Below are 26,819 nucleotides of genomic sequence, written 5' to 3' on the forward strand. Positions count from 1 at the left end.
TGGAGTGTAAATGCTAGTCCTTCTCCAGGTTATGTTGCTCGGCGGTAATGAGTGCCCTGACTTTAAATATCCTCCTCTAATGTAATGAGAAGACAGCGAAATGCGTCAACCAATATACGCGCGAAGTTTTGGAATAACACTAAGGAAAACTGGAGCTGCAGTTCAGCGTCAAGTGCACAATTTCCACACGTCACGCTTACGTACAAATTAAGACATTGCAACGCAAGATTCCAGTATAGTAAAATCACCCGTTCTTTCCATCAACAGAAAACCCGACACTTCGTAAGCGAACAGGTAGAATCAGCAAACCAAAGCAAGCTGACTAAGGGAAGAGAGAAGGGGGAATAACATCAGCTAAGAATAACAAAGAGACTGACTTCACGAACATTAATGTTACAGTGATGCACCACAAAAACCAGTGAGTCGTTTTTACTTCCCCCCATAATAACATATTCGCGCCGCCCGCATACAAGAAATGTGTAAGTTGAAAAAGCAAACTGGAAAGCATAATACGCAGCCGACGAAATTAAACATTTCCAGTTTCCTGATCGTGAGGACTGCGAAGCGAAAGCCAGCCAGCACGTGCCGGCGCTGCAGGAGGAACTGTTTTGCTCCTCGCGGACCGATTGCTTCAAGCGAGCAGCGTCAATACACTCCGCCCTTTTCCACAACACGGAGTTCCTTTGCAGGCCGCAGTAGCGCTGCGGTCGCGCACGTCACGTGACGTCACTGCGAACGCAGCTAATGACACTGGCATGTAGCGAAGAAATTCGTCTGCTCGTGCACTCGACAGGCAGTTCCGCCAGCCATGGGGAAGAAGGTAGAAGTCGTTTTCTGTGCGTGTGTGTGTGTTGGGCTTCTGCTGAGCGTAACGGCAGCAGAGCCTCTTCCGAGATACATTACGGAACCCGGTCCTACCGTCAAGGCGACACAAGGAGCTGTATGGCCCAAACCGCAGAATGAACAGCGGTTTGGAGGATCGGTGCTGATTGTTCCAGGCAACTTCACATTCCAGGTAATGAGTGCGCCAACACAAATTAACGGCTGTCAGTTCCTTCACAACCAACAGCAAATCTTTACAATTACATTCATCACTGAAAACAGATCTTTGATACCCAGGCTTTTCCGTTATTTTATATTATTATTTTACGACCTAAGCAACCAGCCAGATGTATTTTCGTGCCAGTGCGCGTTTCAAACTTTTACGCAACTTCAATTGTAATATGTATTTGAATCTTCCATACGTACATCGTTAAAAATGGATAGCAATTTGGATTCTGTACCTGGCGTGTGCAAAATTAACAATTTCGTTTAGACACTACACTTTGCCTGTTGTATATTGACGCTTTATTACTGGTTATGTGTACTTACTTTGTATTCTGCTTGTTGTTCTTCCGATTTTCGCGTTTAAAGATGTTGCAAAAACTCTCTCCCACCTATATCCTTCCTGGTATTTAGTTATTCCATTATTTTTTGGCCTTGTACATAATGTTGTGAGCTCAGATGGAGATTTGGTTGTTTACTGTCCGACGATGTTGGTAAACAGTTATGGCAGCTGATCTGCTGAGACATATCGATTGTTGTTGTAGATGATGATGATGATGATGATGATAGTAATGCTTTTCAGTGCTTAATGATAAACTGTAAGGTAGGCAGAACCCAGATACTTGAAGTATGAATTCTTATAAAACTGCGTGCCATACAAACTAACGATAAATGGAAAATAAAAAGTAATGGTATCTACCCAAATACACAAAATATCGGAAGTAATGGCAAGGTGAAGGCTAATCATGTTCCCATGCCTCCATCGAATGAGTGAGTGTAGTTTAATAATACAAATATTCCTGTATTTCCGGAAAAAAGTAAGCAATAGCATGTATTATAGAAACAAGAAAAGAACTAGAAAGAAACCTCAAAGAATAGAAAATAACACAAAGAACCTCTGAAAATAAAATACAATTGGAAGACTTTTAAGACAAAAGATCCAAGAAATCAGGAACAAATTGGACAGATAGAATAGTCAGTTTGGTTTAACGAAATATCTATCTCTCTCTCTCTCTCTCTCTCTCTCTCTCTCTCTCCACTACAGTAAGCATGCTTAATTGGATGTACCAGTACGTGGCAATAGTTAGGCAAAGATTAAAGTACTTGCAGAGAATGGAAGTGTGAGGAGACTACATCAAATCAGTTCTGTACTGAAGAAGAAGGCGATGACAAAAAATATATACAGTATCTTATGCTATATTTGTACGTAAATTGTTGATTCGTGGGAAACTTAATATTCCCTCTTCAGATGGCGTTTGCCGTAGGTGGTGAGGAAAAATTCGGAAAATGTGTATGGCCTCACGAAGATGGTGCACACTACGTCCAGGTGAAAGGCCATTATATGAATGTGCGATGCCTGTTCTTTCGGAATCCGCAACAATGATATGTTGTTGTTGTGGTCTTCAGTCCTGAGACTGGTTTGATGCAGCTCTCCATGCTACTCTATGCTGTGCAAGCTTCTTCATCTCCCAGTACCTACTGCAACCTACATCCTTCTGAATCTGCTTAGTGTATTCATCTCTTGGTCTCCCCCTACGATTTTTACCCTCCACGCTGCCCTCCAATACTAAATTGGTGATCCCTTGATGCCTCAGAACATGTCCTACCAACCGATCCCTTCTTCTGGTCAAGTTGTGCCGCAAACTTCTCTTCTCCCCAATCCTATTCAATACTTCATTAGTTATGTGATCTACCCATCTAATCTACAGCATTCTTCTGTAGCACCACATTTCGAAAGCTTCTATTCTCTTCTTGTCCAAACTATTTACCGTCCATGTTTCACTTCCATACATGGCTACACTCCATACAAATACTTTCAGAAATGACTTCCTGACACTTAAATCTATACTCGATGTTAACAAATTTCTCTTCTTCAGAAACGCTTTCCTTGCCATTGCCAGTCTACAATTTATATCCTCTCTACTTCGACCATCGTCAGTTATTTTGCTCCCCAAGTAGCAAAACTCCTTTACTACTTTAAGTGTCTCATTTCCTAATCTAATACCCTCAACATCACCCGACTTAATTCGACTACATTCCATTATCCTCGTTTTACTTTTGTTGATGTTCATCTTATATCCTCCCTTCAAGACACCATCCATTCCGTTCAACTGCTCTTCCAAGTCCTTTGCTGTCTCTGACAGAATTACAGTGTCATCGGCGAATCTCAGTTTTTATTTCTTACTCCAAATTTTTCTTTTGTTTCCTTCACTGCTTGCTCAATACACAGATTGAGTAACATCGGGGAGAGGCTACAACCCTGTCTTACTCCCTTCCCAACCACTGCTTCCCTTTCATGCCCCTCGACTCTTATAACTGCCATCTGGTTTCTATACAAATTGTATATAGCCTTTCGCTCCCTGTATTTTACCCCTGCCACCTTTAGAATTTGAAAGAGAGTATTCCAGTCAACATTGTCTAAAGCTTTCTCTAAGTCTACAAATGCTAGAAACGTAGGTTTGCCTTTCCTTAATCTTTCTTCTAAGATAAGTCGTAAGGTCAGTATTGCCTCACGTGTTCCAGTATTTCTACGGAATCCAAACTGATCTTCCCCGAGGTCGGCTTCTACTAGTTTTTCCATTCGTCTGTAAAGAATTCGTGTTAGTATTTTGCAGCTGCGGCTTATTAAACTGATTGTTCGGTAATTTTCACGTCAGTCCACACCTGCTTTCTTTGGGATTGGAATTATTATATACTTCTTGAAGTCTGAGGGTATTTCGCCTGTTTCATACATCTTGCTCACTAGATGGTAGAGTTTTGTCAGGACTGGCTCTCCCAAAGCCGTCAGTAGTTCCAATGGAATGTTGTCTACTCCGGGGGCCTTGTTTCGACTCAGGTCTTTCAGTGCTCTGTCAAACTCATCACGCAGTATCGTATCTCCCATTTCATCTTCATCTACATCCTCTTCCATTTCCATAATATTGTCCTCAAGTACATCGCCCTTGTATAGACCCTCTATATACTCCTTCCACCTTTCTGCTTTCCCGTCTTTCCTTAGAACTGGGTTTCCATCTGAACTCTTGATGTTCATACAAGTGGTTCTCTTATCTCCAAAGGTCTCTTTAATTTACCTGTAGGCAGTATCTATCTTACCCCTAGTGAGATAAGCCTCTACATCCTTACATTTGTCCTCTAGCCATGCCTGCTTAGCCATTTTGCACTTCCTGTCGATCTCATTTTTGAGACGTTTGTATTCCTTTTTGCCTGCTTCACTTACTGCATTTTTATATTTTCTCCTTTCATCAATTAAATTCAATATTTCTTCTGTTACCCAAGGATTTCTACTAACACTCTTCTTTTTACCTACTTGATCCTCTGCTGCCTTCACTACTTCATCCCTCAAAGCTACCCATTCTTCTTCTACTGTATTTCTTTCCCCCATTCCTGTCAATTGTTCCCTTATGCTCTCCCTGAAACTCTGTACAACCTCTGGTTCTTTCAGTTTATCCAGGTCCCATCTCCTTAAATTCCCACCTTTTTGCAGTTTCTTCAGTTTTAATCTACAGGTCATAACCAATAGATTGTGGTCAGAGTCCACATCTGCCCCTGGAAATGTCTTACAATTTAAAACCTGGTCTCTAAATCTCTGTCTTACCATTATATAATCTATCTGATACCTTTTAGTATCTCCAGGGTTCTTCCATGTATACAACCTTCTATCATGATTCTTAAACCAAGTGTTAGCTATGATTAAGTTGTGCTCTGTGCAAAATTCTACCAGGCGGCTTCCTCTTTCATTTCTTAGCCCCAATCCATATTCACCTACTACGTTTCCTTCTCTCCCTTTTCCTACACTCGAATTCCAGTCACCCATGACTATTAAATTTTCGTCACCCTTCACTATCTGAATAATTTCTTTTATTTCATCATACATTTCTTCATCATCTGCAGAGCTAGTTGGCATATAAACTTGTACTACTGTAGTAGGCATGGGCTTCATGTCTATCTTGGCCACAATAATGCGTTCACTATGGTGTTTGTAGTAGCTTACCCGCATTCCTATTTTTTTATTCATTAGTAAACCTACTCCTGCATTACCCCTATTTGACTTTGTGTTTATAACCCTGTAGTCACCTGACCAAAAGTCTTGTTCCTCCTGCCACCGAATTTCACTAATTCCCACTATATCTAACTTTAACCTATCCATTTCCCTTTTTAAATTTTCTAACCTACCTGCCCGATTAAGGGATCTGACATTCCACGCTCCGATCCGTAGAACGCCAGTTTTCTTTCTCCTGATAATGACATCCTCTTGAGTAGTCCCCGCCCGGAGATCCGAATGGGGGACTATTTTACCTCCGGAATATTTTACCCAAGAGGACGCCATCATCATTTAATCATACAGTAAAGCTGCATGCCTCGGGAAAAATTACGGCCGTAGATTCCCCTTGCTTTCAGCCGTTCGCAGTACCAGCACAGCAAGGCCGTTTTGGTTATTGTTACAAGGCCAGATCAGTCAATCATCCAGACTGTTGCCCTTGCAACTACTGAAAAGGCTGCTGCCCCTCTTCAGGAACCACACGTTTGTCTGGCCTCTCAACAGATACCCCTCCGTTGTGGTTGTACCTACGGTATGGCTACCTTATCGCTGAGGCACGCAAGCCTCCCCACCAACGGCTAGGTCCATGGTTCATGGGGGGGGGGGGGGGGGGGACACAATGATATACATGATCTAAATTGAAGGTGCAGACCATTGACACTTGTCACGGTTCAGTTAAAGCTGCCATTGCGATATCCCAGTTTGCGACCAAAGGTGGAGTGCGCTAATGTTCTCTCTTTATCTTTGAAGATTTTGTTTCACCGCAGGGTCGCTGCCTTTAAGTAGTCATAAGTTGCTTTGCTTTGTGGAGTTAATGGCCGCGAAAAACAGGCACCCTAAATACGGATTAAAAAATGACCCTTTGATTCAAAAGCAACGAGAGCGTGGTAAACTGGGGAAGACGCGTTCTGATGCAAGGGCACTTCTTTCTGTCGAGGCAACTAAGATACAATCTTCAGTGTGTTCTAGCTTTTCAACTGTTTAAGAAGCGTTGTTAGTTGGAAAACTGTAAAATAATATTCTCAGACGCTTATTAACGCTTTTTTATGCTTTAATACGTGAAACTGCGTTGCAAAAGCAACCACACTCCTACGTTAATAGCGTAAAATTGAAGGCAGTGGCACTTCATGATAATGTGTCACCTACGAACCTCCATGAGCTGCTTACGTGTTCTACGAAAGATGGGTGATGTTAGTTACAATAGGCGCTTTCTAACTTCATAATGAGTGCCAATAAATAGTTAAAAAGTAAAGGCATCATATACCCGATAGCTGGTTTAACGTTGACGAGGTGCTGTACGTTTCCGCCCTTGCTTTCTTAGAGGCTGTGGACCGAAAAAAAGGGGACATCGTGGTTAACGTCCCGTCGACGACAAAGTTATTAGCGACGTGTCCATTTCGAAGGAACCATCCCGACAGTTTCCCTATCCCTACAGTTTCCCTAAGTGGTTTGTGAAACCATGGATAATCTAGTTCTGGGTGGCCAGCCTTTTCTTAGTTTAATTATGTTATCATGAGTGAGTTGGCGTAGTGGTTAACACATTGGACTCGCTTGTAGGATGGACGGTTCGACTCGCCGCTTGCCCATCATGATTTACGCTTTCCTGCGGTTTTTTTTTCCCAAAACGCTGAAAGCGAACGCCGGATGTTTTCTTTCAGGAGGATGCGGCCGGTTTTCCTCTCCAAAGCAAGTTTGTGCTCCATCTGTAATGACCTTGTCGATGGGGTGTTAAACACTGCACTTCTTTCCTTTTTCTTTTTTATACAGTTACAGTCTAATCCACATAATACCATATAACAACACAATGCCATACGTATCATAACGTATCCAGAACTTTTTAAAATTTGGAATCAGCATAACAAAACTGTAAATTAAAATAGCTCGACAGTAATAATAATGAAAACAAAAATACAATGACAAGCTAGCAGCAAGTAAAGAAATCAAGAATAATACAATTTTTTTCTTTCTTCAATTTCGGCCACCTTTGGACCTTTCCTGATTCTCAGTCTTTCCAGTGTTTCTCAGTTCCTTCAGTCTTCTTTTCTTCTTTCATTTGCCCGTACAGCGTTGCGTGTTCTGGCCTGCCCCTGAAAACTCCGGAGTTCCATAATCTTCTTTTGAAAAGTTGGTGCGTCTATAATTTGTAACGTTGAAAGTACTTTTTCAAGTCCCTGAACCAAGTGATTTGTGTTTTTAGATTTTTTCGAAATGGTGAGTTTTTTAGTTAGTTTTCTATGAGTTTATTCCAAACATGTGATGATACAACACGATCCTCCTTTGCCTGAGAACGTCACTTTTTCATTCTTGTTGTAGATTTCTTCATTACTTCTTCTCCTTCACGTACTTCCAAATTTTCTTGACTCAAGGATTTTCCGTAGTATCCTCGCTTCCATTTTTCCCCTCCCTCCCCCCCAAACTCTCCCACTTCTCCCTTTCTGTTGAGGACTGAACATTGCACTGCATAAAGACACTCAGCCGGCCGTTGTGCCCGAGCTGTTCTAGGTACGTCAGTCCGGAACCGCGCTGCTGCTATGCTTGCAGGTTCGAATCCTGCCTCGGGCATGGATGTGTGTGATGTCCTTAGGTTAGCTAGGCTTAAGTAGTTTTAAGTCTAGGGGACTGATGACCCCAGATGTTAAGTTTCATAGTGCTTAGAGCCATTTGAACGATTTGAAAGACACTCAGGTTATGTGACAGTGTTGTAGTGGTTTTACTGAATGATTTTTTTATTCTGAGTGTCCTTCGAAATTTATAAAATATTTCTGTTTTCTGGGCTCAGTTGGTGAGTGCTTCGGATTAAAATGGACAAGTATAGGATGTCCACGAAACTGGCAGAAAAAGTTGACATTGAACAAAGAAAATGGACCTTACAGGAGTAGGAACAACACAAGAGTAGATACAAACTAGAAAATATTTTAGGCCGAAGATTCACAACTGCACTGTTGGCCACGCAGGAAAACCCTGGAACATGGAAACCACTTGGTCTGAAGATGGAAAAAGAACCCGCACTGAAAGAATGGAAGTAATGTGTACACAAAGAAAAATTCTATTATGCAGCGCGTGCTGAAGTAGGGTCAAGCAGGAATAACAGTAATAAACATACAGACTACGTATTGGCTCATGCTACAGCCAACGGTAGGAATCACGTGTTCGCGTGGGATAATTTGGGGAAATCCATGGAAATCTTAAATTAGGTTGGCTGTATCCTGTAATGAAGCGCCAATCTATTTGCTTGAACAGTTTTCTCAGCTGTTCACTTTATTTCAGTGGATTAGTTGTGCAGTTCAGACAATACACACGTATGAGGGGTGCTCCGTATTGAATTAGACAAACCGCACTAACGAAATAATACTAAATATTTTTGGATGTAGCGTTCTTGGGACAAATTCAAGTACTCTGTTCAAAAGAAGTGACAGCAAACATGAAGTCTGCCCGTTTCAAAAAGCCAGCTCCACTCGATAACTGTACACCAGAAGAGTTATGCTCAGTGAAACGTGCTTTTTAAATGTCGAAAGGTGCGACTGGTCTACAACTACCCGAGAATACTGAAACAATAGGGTGAAATAAGATTAAGTCGCGGAAGTTCCGGTGATGAATTCAGCAGTGCAGACCGGGCAGAGGCGTGTCATAACAAATCAGCCGGTTGAAATCTCTACATATAACCGATAATATCGCTTGAGTAACCTTATTACCGGGAGATAGATGTTTTACAAGAATCGCGAGTTTTGCTCGTTTTGTCTAATGTCAGCGTTCGGACAGTGTACTTAGTCGTTCATAACAAACTGAGCGACACGGCTGAAGCATTGAACTGTTGTTTGCGAGGACGTCGCTTCAAATCTCTGTTGCGGCCAACCAACTTAGAGGCTGATAAAGAGCGAGACCGGAGATCAGCTTTATCTGGTCCACCCTCGTGCTCGCCTTTCCTTCCATAATTATTTTCTGTAGATTTCCCCCGTCTCTTTTCAAAATATGACCAAAGAACTGGATAATTTTTTGGTCGACACGAAATAAAGGCACCTGAAGATTTTGAGTTGCACAATAATGGATGCATTTGTTCTTCTTTTGGTCCATTTTATGCTCAGCATCCTTTGCCAGCACCAAAGCTGAACTGCATCAATACGCTGCTTGTGTCTGCCCTTGAGGCCCCATATTTCGCAACCATAAACGAATGAAGCCACGAATTGTTCAACAAGCCGGATCTCTGTGGTGTTCGTTATTGCTCCGTTCTGCCAGATCTCGGTCAGCTGCTTCATCGCCACTCATCCTAGTGTGATCTGCCGTCTTATCTCGTCTTCACAACTTCCCGTGTCGCAAATTGTTGACTCAAGATAGGTGAAAGAACGCACGACTTCCAGTTCTTTCAATGCACCTGAGATTTGACGTGTGCTGCTCGATTATGAGCTTGGACTAACTGAGATTGAGGCCTGATCCATATGATAGACTAATGTCATTTCCGTTTGTTCGTAGCTCAGCCAGTTCATCTTCACTGCTGGCTAAGTGCACGGTGTCATCAGCAAATCAGAGGTTGTTAATGGTTCTGAAACGTCCCCTTACAAAAATTAATGAATTACTGTGCTGATAAAAACCCTTACGTTATTTGCTTTTCAAACAGCTGAGCAAAACTTTCTCTCTTTGCTTATTCTGATCATCACTAAACTGACACACAATATTTTTAGCGCAACGCAATCTGACTTTCAAAAATCCCTACAAAAGAATGGCCCTGACTAACAATAACCTATACCTTTCACAAATCACTTACCTCTCAAAAATCTTCGTTACTCGAACTACTGCAATACAGCGAGCCCCACTACTGCCAGCTAAATAAAAGATCCTAACTACTGAAGGCACAAACAACTGATAGGCATAGTTAGCAAATGAAAGATTTTGATAGAGAACAAACAATGTATTTACCTTAATAGTGTTCAAAAGTTATATATATATATATATATATATATATATATATATATATATATATATATATCTCAGTTCATGATATCCAGTATTACAACTTTACTCTTTCTGGCGGACACACGTCCAGATCGTCCGCTCTTAAAATTCTGCCGTCTCTCTCCCCACTTCCACCACTGCTGGCGGCTTACCTTCAACTGCGCAACGCTACGCGCTGTTAACAGCCAACTGCCCAACACTACAATAGCAAATTCCAACAATGCAAACCAGCCACAGACTGCACACAGCACAGTCAGTGATTGTCATATAGAGTGCTACATGGCGTTACCAACATAAAAACCTAAACAGCCTATTTCCAGTTCTACCGCCAATTGAGGTGCCTTTAGTCCAACCATCAAGACATTTCCTAATGACATTTCTGCATAGATGATGTGTAGTTGGAGGAATAGAATACAACCCCATCAGGCACCTTTCGACACACTGAAGAAATCAGACGTGCCAGCGCGTGTCCTTACAGCCGCAAGGTGACTATTGTGTAGATTTCTGATCAGTGCCCGCAAGTGTGGTAGGACATCTAACTGTCCAAGTTTTTCATGCTAAAATTATAACTGTATGCAACGAGGATTGAACCTGAAGTTTTACTCTGCTTGCCGCTGCCAACTAGTCAATAAGGGAGCGTGTAACTGCAAGCCCTCCGAAGCCATGTAGATCAGAAACGGAAGGCACCCATACGCGGCGTGTGTGGGCGCATCGTAAACTCGAGCACTGTGCCGGACAAGCAACCGAGGTACTACAGTACAGCAAAGGCCGATCTCAAAATTACATAGTTTGAGTAATTAAATTGCACGGATACTGTGAGAAAAGATCGGTAAAAAGAGGTCTCAGAGACGCTGAAATAAAGGTTTGATAAAGTAAATACCAACTGAATACTAGTACGTTCAGTTGTGGTCACAAAAAAAATTGTCGACGACTCTCTCGCCGCAGCCTGAAAAGGTTCTCAAATACAACGTAATAAATGTAGATCTACTTCTACATCTACATCCATACTCCGCAAGCCACCAGACGGTGTGTGGCGGAGGGTACCCTGAGTACCTTTGTCGGTTCTCCCTTCTATTCCAGTCTCGTATTTTTCGTGGAAAGAAGGATTGTCGGTATGCTTCTGTGTGGGCTCTAATCTCTCTGATTTTATCCTCATGGTCTCTTCGCGAGATATACGTAGGAGGGAGCAATATACTGCTTGACTCTTCGGTGAAGGTATGTTCTCGAAACTTTAACAAAGGCCCGTACCGAGCTACTGAGCGTCTCTCCTGCAGAGTCTTCCACTGGAGTTTATCTATCATCTCCGTAACGCGTTCGCGATTACTAAATGATCCTGTAACGATGCGCGCTGCTCTCCGTTGGATCTTCTCTATCTCTTCTATCAACCCTATCTGGTACGGATCCCACACTGCTGAGCAGTATTCAAGCAGTGGACGAACAAGCGTACTGTAACCTACTTCCTTTGTTTTCGGATTGCATTTCCTTAGGATTCTTCCAATGAATCTCAGTCTGGCATCTGCTTTACCGACGATCAACTTTATATGATCATTTCATTTTAAATCACTCCTAATGCGTAGTCCCAGATAATTTATGGAATTAACTGCTTCCAGTTGCTGACCTGCTATTTTGTAGCTAAATGATAAGGGATCCATCTTTCTATGTATTCGCAGCACATTACACTTGTCTACATTGACATTGAATTGCCAATCCCTGCACCATGCGTCAATTCGCTGCAGATCGTCCTGCATTTCAGTACAATTTTCCATTGTTACAACCTCTCGATACACCACAGCATCATCTGCAAAAAGCCTCAGTGAACTTCCGATGTCATCCACAAGGTCATTTATGTATATTGTGAATAGCAACGGTCCTATGACACTCCCCTGCGGCACACCTGAAATCACTCTTACTTCGGAAGACTTCTCTCCATTGAGAATGACATGCTGCGTTCTGTTATCTAGGAACTCTTCAATCCAATCACACAATTAGTCTGATAGTCCATACGCTCTTACTTTGTTCATGACGTTAAAGGAGGAGGTCAGTAGATTTCGTGATTCAAACAGGACTACTATAATAAACACAATTATTTAACCAAAAGTTGCAGATACGAGAACGACACTTATATTTTATGAAACGCCCATCGAAAACAAACGAGAGAGAGAGTCACAGCTTCTACTTTTATATAGTCCAAGTTACGGCGGCCTAGCTTTAAAAGAGCGTTTGTTATCAAAAGTTTCGATGTATAAATATTCCTCTGGAACACTATTTATATGAACAGTACAAAAATATATTTTTATACAAGGTCTACAACTTTGCTTCTGCCGTTTGCCGATAGGTGGCGACAACAGTAAGTAGCGGTCGAAACAAACAGATCGCAGACGTCAGGCAGTTAGCTTGGACGTCGGTCAACATAACCACATTCAATCATGCAATGCCTGCATAATAAAGTTGTTCTTGATTGAAAATGTCAGTTTACGAGCCTAATTCTCGTCATTTGCGGGAGGTGTTGCTGTTTTGTTTCAATATGAAGAAAACAGCGTCTGAGTCTCATCGAATGCTCTTAAGTACGTATGGTAGGGACGCTATTACTGAAAGAACGTGTCGTGAGTTGTTTCAACGCTTCAAGAACGGCGATTTTAATGTCTGAGACCGGCATAGTGGTGGAAGAGAGTATGTTTTCGAAGCTGCAGAATTGGAGACATTGCTGAGTAAAGACTCGCATCAAACTCAAGAAGAATTGGTACGATTAGTGTGAGTGACCCAGCAAGCCATTTTAAAATGTCTCAAGGCTATGGGCATGATTCAGAAAGAAGAAACGAAGAGACGTTGAACGGCGTTTGAGTGTTTGTGAACAGTTGCTACAGAGGCAAAAACGGAAGGAATTTCTGCACCGCGTTGTGACCGGGAACGAAAAATGGGTTCATTACGATAACCCTAAACGCAAAAAATCATGGGGATATCCCGACCATGCATCAACGTCGACGGCCAAACCGAATATCCATGGCTCCAAGATCATGCTCTGCATTTGGTGCGACCAGCTCGGCGTCGTGTACTATGAGGTGTTAAAACCAAATGAAACAATCACAGGTTATCGAACGCGATTAATGCGTTTGAGCAGAGCATTGAAAGACAACCGGCCGCAATACAGCGAGAGGCACGATAAAGTGATTTTGCAGCACGACAACGCTCGACCCCACGTTGCAAAAGAGATCAAAACGTACTTGGAAACGTTAAAATGGGAAGTCCTACCCCACCCGCCGTATTCTCCAGACATTGCTCACTCTGTCACCTGTTTAGATCAATGGCGCATGGCCTAGCTGACCAACACTTCCGATCTCATGAAGTCACAAATTGGATCGATTTTTGGATCGCTTCAAAAGATGAACAATTTTTTCGACGCGGGATTCGTACACTGCCCGAAAGATAGGAGAAAGTAGTGGCCAATGATGGAAAGTACTTTGAATGATACATGTGTAACCAATTTGTTTCACTAAAGCTTCAAATGTTGGGGAAAAAAACTGCGGAAGCAAGTTGTACACCTTGTATTAAATTATGACCTTACAGATTTATTCACAGAGAGAGAATTTATTCTTAATGTCTTTTACATTAATTAAACGTTTGGGGCATATTCTATTAATTATTCGGAAAGCAACATTTCAATTCTATTAAATTTGTGGCGGAAGCTAATCTTTCACAAGGAACTTTATTATATTCGAACTGAGAATGTGTTCAAGAATTTTGCAACAAACTGAACTCAAGCATATTGGTTTGTAATTTTGCGGATTCGTTCTTTTACCCTCCTTAGGTGTCACCCGCGTTTGTTTTTCCAGTCGCTTGGGACTTTCCTGTCGCTCGGAGACTCGCAATAAATGCAAGTAAAGTGGTGGACCAATGCCCAGGAGTACTCTGTGTGGAAACGAACTGGGATTCTATCCAGACCTGACCACTTATTCGTTTTAAAGTCTTTGAGTTGCTTGTCAACGACAGGGATGTCAATTTCTACGCCCTCCATACGGGAGTCTGTGCGACGGTCAAATGAGCATTGTCTGCACAATCCTCTACGTGAATCGTTTTTTAAGCGCGAGATTTAAACCTTCAGCTTTACTTTTGCTGTCTTCTAGTGACATACTAGACTGGCCTAAGAGTGACTGAATAGAAGTCCTAAACCCGCATAATAATTTTACCCCGGACTAGAATAATTTTATGGGATTCCCAGCGGGATCTTCCGTTAACATATGACGGTGGAAAGTTGTCCGACAAACAACGAAGTTGTCAGGTCGGAGCACAGGTTCTGATGTTGGCAACATCGGAGGTGCAAGCAAGGCATGCCGTGCTCTTAACAAAAGAACCGTCCCGGCTTTTACTTCAGTAAATTTATGAGACAAGAGCTTAAAACCTTGACAAACTTCCGACGTCTATGCAAATTAAGCTACATGTTCAATTGAAATTTCGAAACAAGTTTCATCCTGATTTTCAGATGATTTACAGACGTGAGTACCGGATAACGCGATCTGACTCGGGGAATTTTAATGGGAATGGTAATGCTTCTGCAAGCGCAACGGGAATGTCACTGAAAAGTTTATGGAGGAAACATATCAACAGATCTTAACCAGGAATGCTGTCTGAGTAATTAATAGACATGTAATGGGCCTCGTGCAAGACAAATGTACAGGGTTATTACAAATGATTGAAGCGATTTCACAGCTCTACAATAACTTTATTATTTGAGATATTTTCACAATGCTTTGCACACACATACAAAAACTCAACAAGTTTTTTTAGGCATTCACAAATGTTCGATATGTGCACCTTTAGTTATTCGGCAGACATCAAGCCAATAATCAAGTTCCTCCCACACTCGGCGCAGCATGTCCCCATCAATGAGTTCGAAAGCATCGTTGATGCGAGCTCGCAGTTCTGGCACGTTTCTTGGTAGAGGAGGTTTAAACACTGAATCTTTCACATAACCCCACAGAAAGAAATCGCATGGGGTTAAGTCGGGAGAGCGTGGAGGCCATGACATGAATTGCTGATCATGATCTCCACCACGACCGATCCATCGGTTTTCCAATCTCCTATTTAAGAAATGCCGAACATCATGATGGAAGTGCAGTGGAGCACCATCTTGTTGAAAGATGAAGTCGGCGCTGTCGGTCTCCAGTTGTGGCATGAGCCAATGTTCCAGCATGTCCAGATACACGTGTCCTGTAACGTTTTTTTTCGCAGAAGAAAAAGGGGCCGTAAACTTTAAGCCGTGAGATTGCACAAAACACGTTAACTTTTGGTGAATTGCGAATTTGCTGCACGAATGCGTGAGGATTCTCTACCGCCCAGATTCGCACATTGTGTCCGTTCACTTCACCATTAAGAAAAAATGTTGCTTCATCACTGAAAACAAGTTTCGCACTGAATGCATCCTCTTCCATGAGCTGTTGCAACCGCGCCAAAAATTCAAAGCGTTTGACTTTGTCATCGGGTGTCAGGCCTTGCAGCAATTGTAAACGGTAAGGCTTCTGCTTTAGCCTTTTCCGAAAGATTTTCCAAACCGTCGGCTGTGGTACGTTTAGCTCCCGGCTTGCTTTATTCGTCGACTTCCGCCGGCTACGCGTGAAACTTGCCCGCACGCGTTCAACCGTTTCTTCGCTCACTGCAGGCCGACCCGTTCATTTCCCCTTACAGAGGCATCCAGAAGCTTTAAACTGCGCATACCATCGCCGAATTGAATTAGCAGTTGGTGGATCTTTGTTGAACTTCGTCCTGAAGTGTCGTTGCACTGTTATGACTGACTGATGTGAGTCCATTTCAAGCACGACATACGCTTTCTCGGCTCCTGTCGCCATTTTGTCTCACTGCGCTCTCGAGCGCTCTGGCGGCAGAAACCTGAAGTGCGGCTTCAGCCGAACAAAGCTTTATGAGTTTTTCTACGTATCTGTAGTGTGTCGTGACCATATGTCAATGAATGGAGCTACAGTGAATTTATGAAATCGCTTCAATCATTTGTAATAGCCCTGTATTTCTTATCTGTACATTATGGAGCTAAGCATCCAGAGCAAGAACTTTTTATTCCTGCTAAACAGTACCTAAATTTATGTAGAAAGATTGATCTGGCTCGGCAAACTGCATCACGTCGATGTAGGGCGATAGCTGTAAATATTAGGCAGCTGAAGAGTACATGGCGCCGGGCGGGGTGGCCGAGTGGTTCTAGGCGCTTCAGTCCGAAACCGTGCTGCTGCTACGGTCGCAGGTTCGAATCCTGCCTCGGGCATGGATGTGTGTGATGTCCTTAGGTTAGTTAAGTAAAGTAGTTCTAAGTCTAGGGGACTGATGACCTCAGATGTTAAGTCCCATTGTGCTTAGAGCCATTTGAAGAGTAATGGCTATATAAAGCAATTGCATTTCTTTTATTGAAGCAGAATCATTAAACGGGAACACGATACAGTGAAGAAACCCAGTACTCCTGTAAATATATGAACACACGTGGTTGTATGATCAAAGAAAGGGAGCCTTTTAATGCAATAAAAATACCAACGCAGATAGCTGCAGAAATATACTCTAATGTTCAAAAAGATTAGAGCATAGGCGACGGCATGTCGGCCATTAATCGTCAGTTGTGTAGTAGTTTAACGAAACAAAAAATTCAATGAAAGGGTCCACCTGTGTGTGTGTGTGTGAGTGTGTGTGAGAGAGAGAGAGAGAGAGAGAGAGGGGGGGGGGGGGGAGGAAAAACTCTTAACCATGGATGCTCACGGATACGTTAATCACAACTGGATATCTCCGTCTATTTGGGCACATGCTTCCGAATTTATCCGAAAGGAATGGCAAATTTCGTCGCTATTTGCACAAAGAAGAATTTAGTCTTCGTAAGCATGGCTCGAACAGCAGTACGATGTACAACAAGCGAATGTGATACACGGTGAGATTAAGCGAAAAACATGCAGCGATATCACTCAAAGACGACGTTGCGTATTGAAAACGCAGATCTGCGTTCTTGTTCGTACAATACGAAAAACTAGCACCAGAGTGGGTTTCCGTTTCGATCACGTTGTCTCAAACTGAATTTTTCGTGGCGAGCACTCCCGCAATCCAAAGTCGCTGAGCTCTGCGAGACGTACTACGCTAAGCGGCTCAGACAACCTGCGTTTGCAACTCCCAGAGAAGTGGTTGTTGATTGGCTGGCGTTCATGACGTTATAAGAAAGGCAGAAAATCTAGTGCTGTCTGACTTGTTGTGAGGAAGAGGTTACTGTTTAACGTCCCGTCGACAACGAGATCATTAAAGACCTGTCTATTCACATCTCCCGCAGTTACAAGTAAAGTTACTCACTACCCCAATTATCTGTAGAAAATAAAAAATGTAATAAAAATAACTCACTACTTTAGCCCTTAAAAACAATAACAACGTTAAAGCGTTAAGATAATACTCTAATGGTTTTTTCAAATATCACTAAAAGAAAGTTGGTAATTAACAAAACAAATCAGCGTACTATCATACCTTTTAAGCGCCATGAACTTCCAGTGACCAAAGGTTTAAAAGAAAGTCATGCGCAAGAGCACCTACGTTGAAACTTCCTGGCAGATTAAAACTGTGAGCTAGTTCTGCAAGGTTCGCAGGAGAGCTTCTGTAAAGTTTGGAAGGTAGGAGACGAGATACTGGCAGAAGTAAAGCTGTTAGGACCGGGTGTGAGTCGTGCTTCGGTAGCTCAGATGGTAGAGCACTTGCCCGCGAAAGGCAAAGGTCCCGAGTTCGAGTATCGGTCGGGCACACAGTTTTAATCTGCCAGGAAGTTTCATATCAGCGCACACTCCGCTGCAGAGTGAAAATCTCATTCTGGAAGCACCTACGTTATTTAAAACGTAATTAAATTTTGCCTTAAGACTGTGAAAACGTTCCTCTCGTGCTACGAGCGCATTATTCATTTGCATTTTGCTGATGATCAAGTCATTTTTACACGGGATGGGGATAACTACAATGTTAAAAAGTTGCACACAGAACATCAGAAGTGGGGTATCGCAGATGACAGCATTTATTACAGATTCGCTGGATAATGCCCAAGAACAAATAAGAGAACTGCAAAAACTAGCAGCCAAAGTAGAACTACCAATATCTCCTTTCTCGGGTTGTTCGGCCGACGTTCAACTAATGATTTTACTGAGGTTTCGCCAGCACGTAAAGACTATTTTCAAAGCGACAAAGAAGATCAGAGTGTCTTAGATCGGCGAAGGAGAAAAGGGACCCACTTGCAATGTCGGGAATATACCGTATACCATGCACATGCGGAAAAGTTTATGTCGGAATGACTGGACGGTCAATTAACACCAGGATCAAAGAGCATAAGCGACATTGCAGGTTGGGGCAGGTGGAGAAATCGGCCGTGGCAGAGCACGCACTGAGTGAGACCGACCACGTAATAAAATTCGCCGACACGGAAGTTCTGGCTGTAGAGAAGCATTATCACACGAGCTTGTTCAGAGAAGCTGTAGAAATACAAAAACACGCGAACAGTTTCAACAAGAAAGAGGAAAGCCTTAAGGTAGACGGATCCTGGCTTCCCGTACTGCAGCGAACGACCGTCGCAGGTAGCAAGAGGAGAACCGCACCGGAAATGACCGCGGAGAAGCCCTCGGACGTTGGCGCGCCAGGTACATATAGTCTGCGACCGCGAGCTCGGCTCCAGTTCACCACCGGCAATGGAGGGTGAAGCTTTGACAATGCCAGCCACTCGTGCTGGCGAAACGTCAGTAAAATCATTAGATGAACGTCGGCCGAAGAACCCGTGACAGGAGCCAATAGGCAGTTTGTCAACAAGTGGCCACGAAAGCCTTCACAATTTTGTACTACAAATATCCTTTGAAAAAACGAAGATCATGACATACATATGTGATGCTCCTCAAAATATTGCAGTTGACAACAATTCAATACACAACAGATTCCTTTATATACGTAAGAGAGTGGTTTACATTCAATGCAAAAGAAAAGACAGCTATAGAAACTAGAGTGTACAAAATGGAAAATGTGTTTCATATGACCAAAAACGTTTATAACAAAAAATCCTTGTCCTGGAACACTAAATTAAGATACTACCAAACAGTGGCCAGACCAGGAGCTCTGTATGCGGCAGAAACACTTAAATTTACAAGAAATGGAGATCTTTAGGAACTAGATAAGGTTGAAAGAAGAGTTTTAAGGAAAATAGTCGGAGCTAAAAGAAACGATAATGGTGAATACAGGTTAAGACCAAACAGAGAGCTATGCTTGAAAACTGAAAACCTAACTGATGTAGAGGAAGAGAGGACTACAGTTTTTTTGGACATATATTCCGAATGGATAACAACAGACTAACGAAGCGGATATTCACATTACTCAATAGCTACAAATCCAAGCCCGCATGGGTCGCAGAGACTGAAAAGGACATGGAAAATGCTGGAATTACAATAGACACAATGGAAAACAGAACACATTTCAGAAAGGCAGTTCAAAAGGCAGAATATCAGGAGAGAAAGGAAACAACTAGACGAAAGTGGACTCAAGAAGAAAGTCAACAATACTCTACAAGGATGAAGGAAATTTGGAAACTAAGGAAATATAATACAATGAAGGGTAGCCAAAGTTGATTCATCGTACCCTCCAAATGGGTTATTCGAAAGCAGAAGAAGAAAAAGAAAAAGTGGAGTTTAACGGTTAATTTAGAGAAAACGAAATCTTCGGCTACAGGAGGAGTGAATCAAGACCTGACGTTAGATTTTCGACTAGTAAGGTCTGCGCCCGGGTTCCCGGGTTCGATTCCCGGCGGGGTCAGGGATTTTCTCTGCCTCGTGATGACTGGGTGTTGTGTGCTGTCCTTAGGTTAGTTAGGTTTAAGTAGTTCTAAGTTCTAGGGGACTGATGACCTGAGATGTTAAGTCCCATAGTGCTCAGAGCCATTTGAACCATTTTTTAGTAAGGTCTGCGGACTCTTACAATAGTCTGTGAGTCATCATTGAAACAAATGGAGTCAGCGAAAGGGAAATTAGAGACCGCATTCGCGAAGGTAGACAAGCAGCCAAAGAAATAAATGGAGTTTTATGGGGCACATATCAGATCAGAAACCAGGATTAGGATGTTTAAAGCAGCGGATGGAGCAGAAACATGAGAAATAACTCTAAGAATTAAAACGAACTTAATGTCAATGGACACTGAGATTTTGGAGATGTTGTATATTTAAAATTGAAAATGAAGACATACATACGAATGAATCTGAACATCCTTGTAATGCATACGATTGAAGCGAATAGATTGAGATGGTATGGTCATGTATGCTGTTTGAGTGAGAACAAATGTCCTAAGATGATGGAGAGGATTCGAAGAACAAGGAAAGAATTCGTATGCAAGAAACAATAATGATGCATTAAATCGCAATAAAAAACAAAAACACCCAGATTGCACTTTTGACAGCTTCCGTCCTGTTGCAGAAACTTAACCGCTGTTGCATAAAAGGTTGATTTAACTGCCTTTAAATTTCTTATAAAACAGAATTATCTTGGAATCTGCCCCATTGCGCAAGGCGTCATAGTCTAAAAGGGACGAGATAATGGTTCAAATGCCGGCAGGGGTGGCCGAATGGTTCTAGGCGCTACAGTCTGGAACCGCGCGACCGCTACGGGCGCAGGTTCGAATCCTGCCTCGGGCATGGATGTATGTGATGTCCTTAGGTTAGTTAGGTTTAAGAAGTTCTAAGTTCTAGGGGACTGGTGACCTCAGAAGTTAAGTCCCATAGTGCTCAGAAGCATTTGAACCAATGATTCAAATAATAGCTCTTGCCTGTGAACAATACACGAAGACGCACACTATCCCTTCTAACGCAGTTTCAACACGCTGCCCACGGTAGCTTCCAAACGACGCGATGTTCACAGGTGTGATAGACGTGGCGCAAGCATCTGGCTATAGCAAAGTGCTCGCACCTCCCTTCTTCGTAGTACGGAGCGTCCATGCTTATTGAGCTGTCGGCGCACTCTCTGCGCTCGCCGCCTGATAATGCTCACATTTCCGTTTCACACTCGCCTATCCTCTGGCTTCGCGCATGTTCATCCTCCTTGACGATAGGCGGTGTTGAGGAAACGAGAGGTAGCACTCTGTAGCGGATGCGGTTAATCTAGCTGTCGATACTGACGACTCACTATTCGTGATAAGTTGAAAAATAAGGCTCGTGTCACACGATCTAAGGAAATGCTCAAAAAATTCTACAGGGGAAATCAAAATTCCACGTACAAAATCGTAACGAGAGACTAAACTTGAACATATTCGTACGAACTGTGTAAAGTAAGCAGCAATCTACTCTTTCTGGGTGTTCAAAGTTGAACAGAAACCGACAAAATTGTTTCGTTCGCGAGACGCAAGTAAACGCTTGGTTCTCTGTTTACACTGAACAGAAGCGATCATTATTCCAGAATATGGAGGAACAGTTAATGCTGTATCTGTGTGCAATACTTTGGCCCCAAGTCATCCATGAAATCAGGAAAGACAACCGAAAACGTAGCATCATTCTTAAAGTATAATAATGCCAGCAGTCAAATAGAGCGTCGAATAATTGTTTGAATGAAAAAAGGTGTGGAATTTGTTTTATTGCCGGTATTCACCTAACAACGTATTTTTGTTATCTTGTGTGAAAGAAACATGCATGGAGGACAATTCTCGTCCCAAGTAGCTGTTGAATCTTATCAAAACCATATTTTGACGTACCGACAACAGAATTTTCTACTATCGGTTCGAACATATACAGATGTGTAAACTTTAAAGCTGAATATTTTAAGAGAACAGTAAACCCATTAGTAACAAACATTTTCCTTTCAAGTTCGTGATAAAGTAAGTGTGCTAACCACTCCGCAACATCTGTCTCTACCAGAAAAGTCGATACAACCTTTATAGCGCGATTAACTATGGAGTAACGTCAACACACTCTTGCTTGCTTATCACCATAACGCTGTCAGCCCCCGGTAGCTGAGTGGTCTGCGTGACAGACTGTCAATCCTAAGGGCCCGGGTTCGATTCCCGGCTGGGTCGGAGATTTTCTCCGCTCAGGGACTGGGTGCTGTGTTGTTCCAATCATCATCATTTCATCCTCATCGACGCGCAGGTCGCCGAAGTGGCGTCAACTCGAAGGACCTGCACCAGGCGAACGGTCTACCCGACGGGAGGCCCTAGCTACACGACATTTCATTTCACCATAACGCTTCACAATAGTGACGGCGACTCTAGCACATAACAACTCTAGTGTTAAAAGTTGCGAAGGATTTGACGGCTGGTGTAAGCATATTTTCAAATTTGACGCCCTGAAAAAGAGATTTGGCACTTCTTAATTTTTTTAATAATTTTTCTTGGACTACCTGCAAAATTGACAGATCCATGAAAATGAAACGATCAACTTCGCAAAATATTGCTCTTTCCATGATACTCATTTATTACGTAATGTAAACCGATTGTTTGCTTCGGACTCCTTGAATGAATGAATGAATGAATGAATGAATGAATGAATGAATGAATGAATGATGATTCATAAGAACTGCGCGAGAACTACAACCCATAAAAAAATGGCACGTGCCAATGGATAGAGAATCTCTCCAAGTTTAAATTCTATCACACAACATGACCGAACATGTACACAAATCATCCGCTCTCTAGTGTCGCATCGAATTCGTTCGCGCCTGAAGATAGGCAACACAAGGAACAGACTTCCAAGGCGGGCTGCTGTGACGCCTTCCAGGACAACTCATGTCGCAGAATTCAGTGACGTGCTGACGTCTGCTGTGTCAGAAATAGCACCTATACTGAGCGCCTGTATTGCGAGTTGAAGGAAAAAAACCCTGCTGTATCAACTGAAATGTGTCCATTTTCTGTATATCTTGCTGTTTTCCCGCAACCGCCTTCTGAAATCCTGAAGGTACTTCTCTTGACGCAGATGGGTGGCCTGACGGGCCAGGAATTCCAAAACAAGTAGAGAGAAGACGGTGCGAGCTTAGCTGATCCCCTTTCGCGACCCAATGCGGACCAGTCTAGTAGTGTTTCGCTTTCATGGGAAGGTTGAGGTCGTACCAAGGCCAATGTCTTCATCATTTGCTATGGTTCTACCGTCATGAAATAACTAGAGGCAAAAGTCATCAGTCAAACATTTAAAGTTTTCTTACATAATTTGCAATTGTTTAAATTAACTATGCAACAAAATGACATAATATTCAAGTGATGAGTTATTGGGAAAAAGCACGAACCCCGCCACTGGGGCTGAGAATCTTATACCAAAAATAGTAAACTGAAACATGGTTAGTTAAAAAACGTGTTTTTTGGCATAGCACACGGTAATGGTTTAAATATTATATTGAAGAAGATATTTTTGATCAACCAATGGTTGAAATACGGCCAGGGTTGATGTATAGCGATCGCTATCTGCTTGTGAAAGAGATGAGAGCATTGCAGATATCACAATATTGACTATTAACGCAATGATAGGCGTATCATCATGAAACTGACTCGTACAGCTATGAGTTACGCAAAAATGATTTTTTTACCGAATAGTTTCTGTAAAAAATGTTCTGACAAAGATTGCAAGACATGCGCCTATATTGTTATCTCCAACAGGCCAAACGGGGGCAAATACAGTGGGCCTCCCATTCTGAACAAATGAACTCGTCCAGCGCTTTTGCTTTCACTGTGTGAAGGAGTCTTACTACTTTTCGAGCTTTCATCACGTCCAGTCATCCTCTTTGTCTGTGTGAAGCAAGTGGTGTAGGTGGCACAAAGTAGTAGTCAGATTGCACTGGGGGGGGGGGGGGGGGGTTAACAGCGGTGTGAATGGAGTTTCCGATGTGAAGATATAACACGCACGTTAAGTTAAAAAAAAAAGCGCAACTAGTGTGCTATTTCTTCACAGCAGCATTCCTGAGAAACAGTTGCTCAAAATGAACAAAAATCTAAGTGAGAAGATAGGTCTTTGCGATGGGCGGAGATATATGAGGAGAAATGCTGACGTAATCGGCGCTACCATCAGAAACTGCGACGATTAACTTCACCACGCAATATGTCACACTACAACTGCTAGGTCGCTGGCGTTGCCAGAAATGAAAAACACTGGGAAGTCGTCATAAAGTATTCAGAACAACGCCGATATGTGACAAAACCGAACGACTGACGCCTTTTATTACGCCACTTACATTCAGTTACCATTATTAGCAAAGTCGTTATCTCCAAGCGTCGTGTAGGTGCATAGTTTTCCTTTCAGTTCTTGCTGTAAGAGGGTAGGCAGGCTGCTGGCTTGTCGATGTAAAGAATATTTAATAATTAATCAATACTTGAACATACAGCTCTAAAACCGGCGCTATATTTACAGTGTGCAGCCTATATTTTTATAGGCCGGTATAGTCGGTACGTCGATACTTTTTTCCTTAGGCATCTCGATACCTTTTTCGAAATATCGAAGGACTGGGTGATATTTTTTAAGTATTGATATGTCTTTTCTTGGGCATATCGATACATTTTTCGAAATATGAACAGACTGTATCATATTTTTTAAGTATCGGTATATTTCCTCTTACGCTTATCGATATCTTCTCAGATATATCGAGGGACTACATGATACCGTTTAAGTATCGATACAACGGACTCCCGATATCTTTAAAAATATCAACAGTCAGCGCCATTCGCAAACTGAGTCGTACCAAGCACGCCAAGACGTCAAATTAACATTAAGGCTTTCAGATTTCACTTTCATTAGCCGACTTTCGCCAAGGCGTTGATACTTCAGTTCAGTTGTAACCTGTGTTAATATGTCGTGAACGTAACTGTTCCTCGTTCTCGTTGTGTTTAACACAGTGTGTAGGGACGTGTAATAAATAGGGCTTTATAGTGACCATTCTTTCATTCAGTAATTCTAGGGATCATCTTTGTGCGTTAAAAGACCCACGTTTCAAATATGGTAGGGCCTCATCTGTATACTTCAAGGCATTTAGTTATCCATTGTGTGACACTCGTAATTCACACGATCGTACAGGGAGCCATCTGTTTATCGGTAAGGTCACCCGGTGCAGGTCGTTCTGATATCCACAGGTTTATGTCGATTGCTCAGACATATTACCTGGATGATGGAACAACAGAAATAGTCGAATTTCTCCGCCATCAACGGTCCCCAGACATAAGTCTTCAGATTTTGCCTGCTTGGTTGGTGGAAAGGAAAAGTATGCCAAAATAAAAACACGACAGACGAATTGAACGAATTATGTATAGCGCTATCCCCCTTAAACGAAGGCCAAGACTACCTCAGAAGAGGTGTTGTCAAGAGAATTCGAAAGTCCATTCAAGTTACAGGTGAAATGTATGAAAATCATCTTTGAACTTAAGTGTTTTCTTTGTTTAACCGCTTCTGTGAGTAATAGTTTGGTTACATTCTGACGGATGTATGTTTGTAACCGATAAAAACTGCGCACATCTTACATGGAATGTTTTTTTCGAATTAGTCTGTAATACAATCTACTAAAATATTTAGTATTCCTCCTCCAACACCACATAACCTCGTGAACGGTAATGATTCTATAAGACTGCCTTGGGGTACATCCGAAGTTAAACCCAACGATTTTGTCTCGTTAAGAGCCATGGGCTGAGTGTCTGCGAGGAAATCCAGACTACAGCGGCGAAGCTCGTATTTTGTTAATTATGCGACAATGTGGAACTGTGTCGAACGCCTTCCGGAACCTGGAGGCCAGTATCTACTACTGACTTCCGATTGTCGCAGTCGTCGACAAATCTAACGAGCTATTTCACCAGCTCTCTCTTTCTGGATTCAGTGTTTATTGCGACCGGTGTAATTTCCGAGATTCAAAAAGGCTCACAATTCACAAGCCACGACTGTGTTGCATGGCTTTAAAACAGTTTAACGGGTACGATATAAACTTATAGCTGGCGTGTTTCGTGACAAACGTAATTGCAGTCCTGCGGCGCAAAAGTCACTGGACAGTTCGTTCAAAGAAAACAAAAGCAACAGTAAGACCTACCACAGTAGGAAGTTTCAACCCATTAAGTTGTTATTACCAAATGCTGATTATTACGCCTGGACAAGATGGTATACAATGCAATAACAAAAAATAAACACAGCAATCAAACGAGTGAATTGTTGAAAGTGTGATTTGTGAGACGTGTTTACAGCTAGCTGTTGTTTTCCGAATTTTCACGATGTTAATGAAACAAGAAAGTATTTTCGCGTTAAAAACATTTTATAAAAGTGACGCTACTGCAGTTGTTAATGAATGGGGAAGACACTTTAGATCAAAATCACAGTCTAGACGAACAGTGTACGACGCACGAGATAAATTTGAAGAACATGGCTGCACCAAAATCTGGCCACCCAAAAACAACTGAGGAAAATGAATTGCAGGTATATTTAGCTGTGACCCAAAGTCCGCGAAAATTAACCAGCTGAATTTATCACAAAAGTCAGTGCAAAAAAGTTACACAAAAAAGTTTAAAATTTACATTCCACGTTTACCTGAAGATATCCATATAGACGTCTTCAATAGTCTTTGCGAATTGATGCGTGACCAACAGAAACACGACGCAAACCTTTTTAATAAAATTATGTCGTATGACGAGGCCAATTTTAAGGTAAGCGGACAAGTTAACACCACACTTACTGATATACTGACAGTCAAAATCTTTTGTTAGAACAACCACCAAATCATCTTGGTGAGTGTGTTTGGACGAGGGAGGACAGTGTCATCATTTGACGTACTAGGACCTATTTTTTATTTTCAATTAATTTATTTATTTTGAAGGA

The 26,819-nt window shown here is 42.2% G+C and overlaps 1 protein-coding gene across 1 annotated transcript in view; it reads left to right on the plus strand.

The window, feature by feature from the left end:
- Nucleotides 1–725: 725 nt before the first annotated feature.
- Nucleotides 726–26,819, plus strand: part of LOC126088103 (beta-hexosaminidase subunit beta-like) — a 127,607-nt gene continuing 101,513 nt past the window's right edge. The window contains exon 1 of the mRNA XM_049906199.1: nt 726–1,015. Coding sequence (XP_049762156.1) covers nt 809–1,015 — 207 coding nt within the window. The 5' untranslated portion in view covers nt 726–808. The remainder of the gene's footprint in view (nt 1,016–26,819) is intronic.

The sequence above is a fragment of the Schistocerca cancellata genome, chromosome 6, assembly GCF_023864275.1.
Source record: "Schistocerca cancellata isolate TAMUIC-IGC-003103 chromosome 6, iqSchCanc2.1, whole genome shotgun sequence".
Lineage (NCBI taxonomy): Eukaryota > Metazoa > Arthropoda > Insecta > Orthoptera > Acrididae > Schistocerca > Schistocerca cancellata.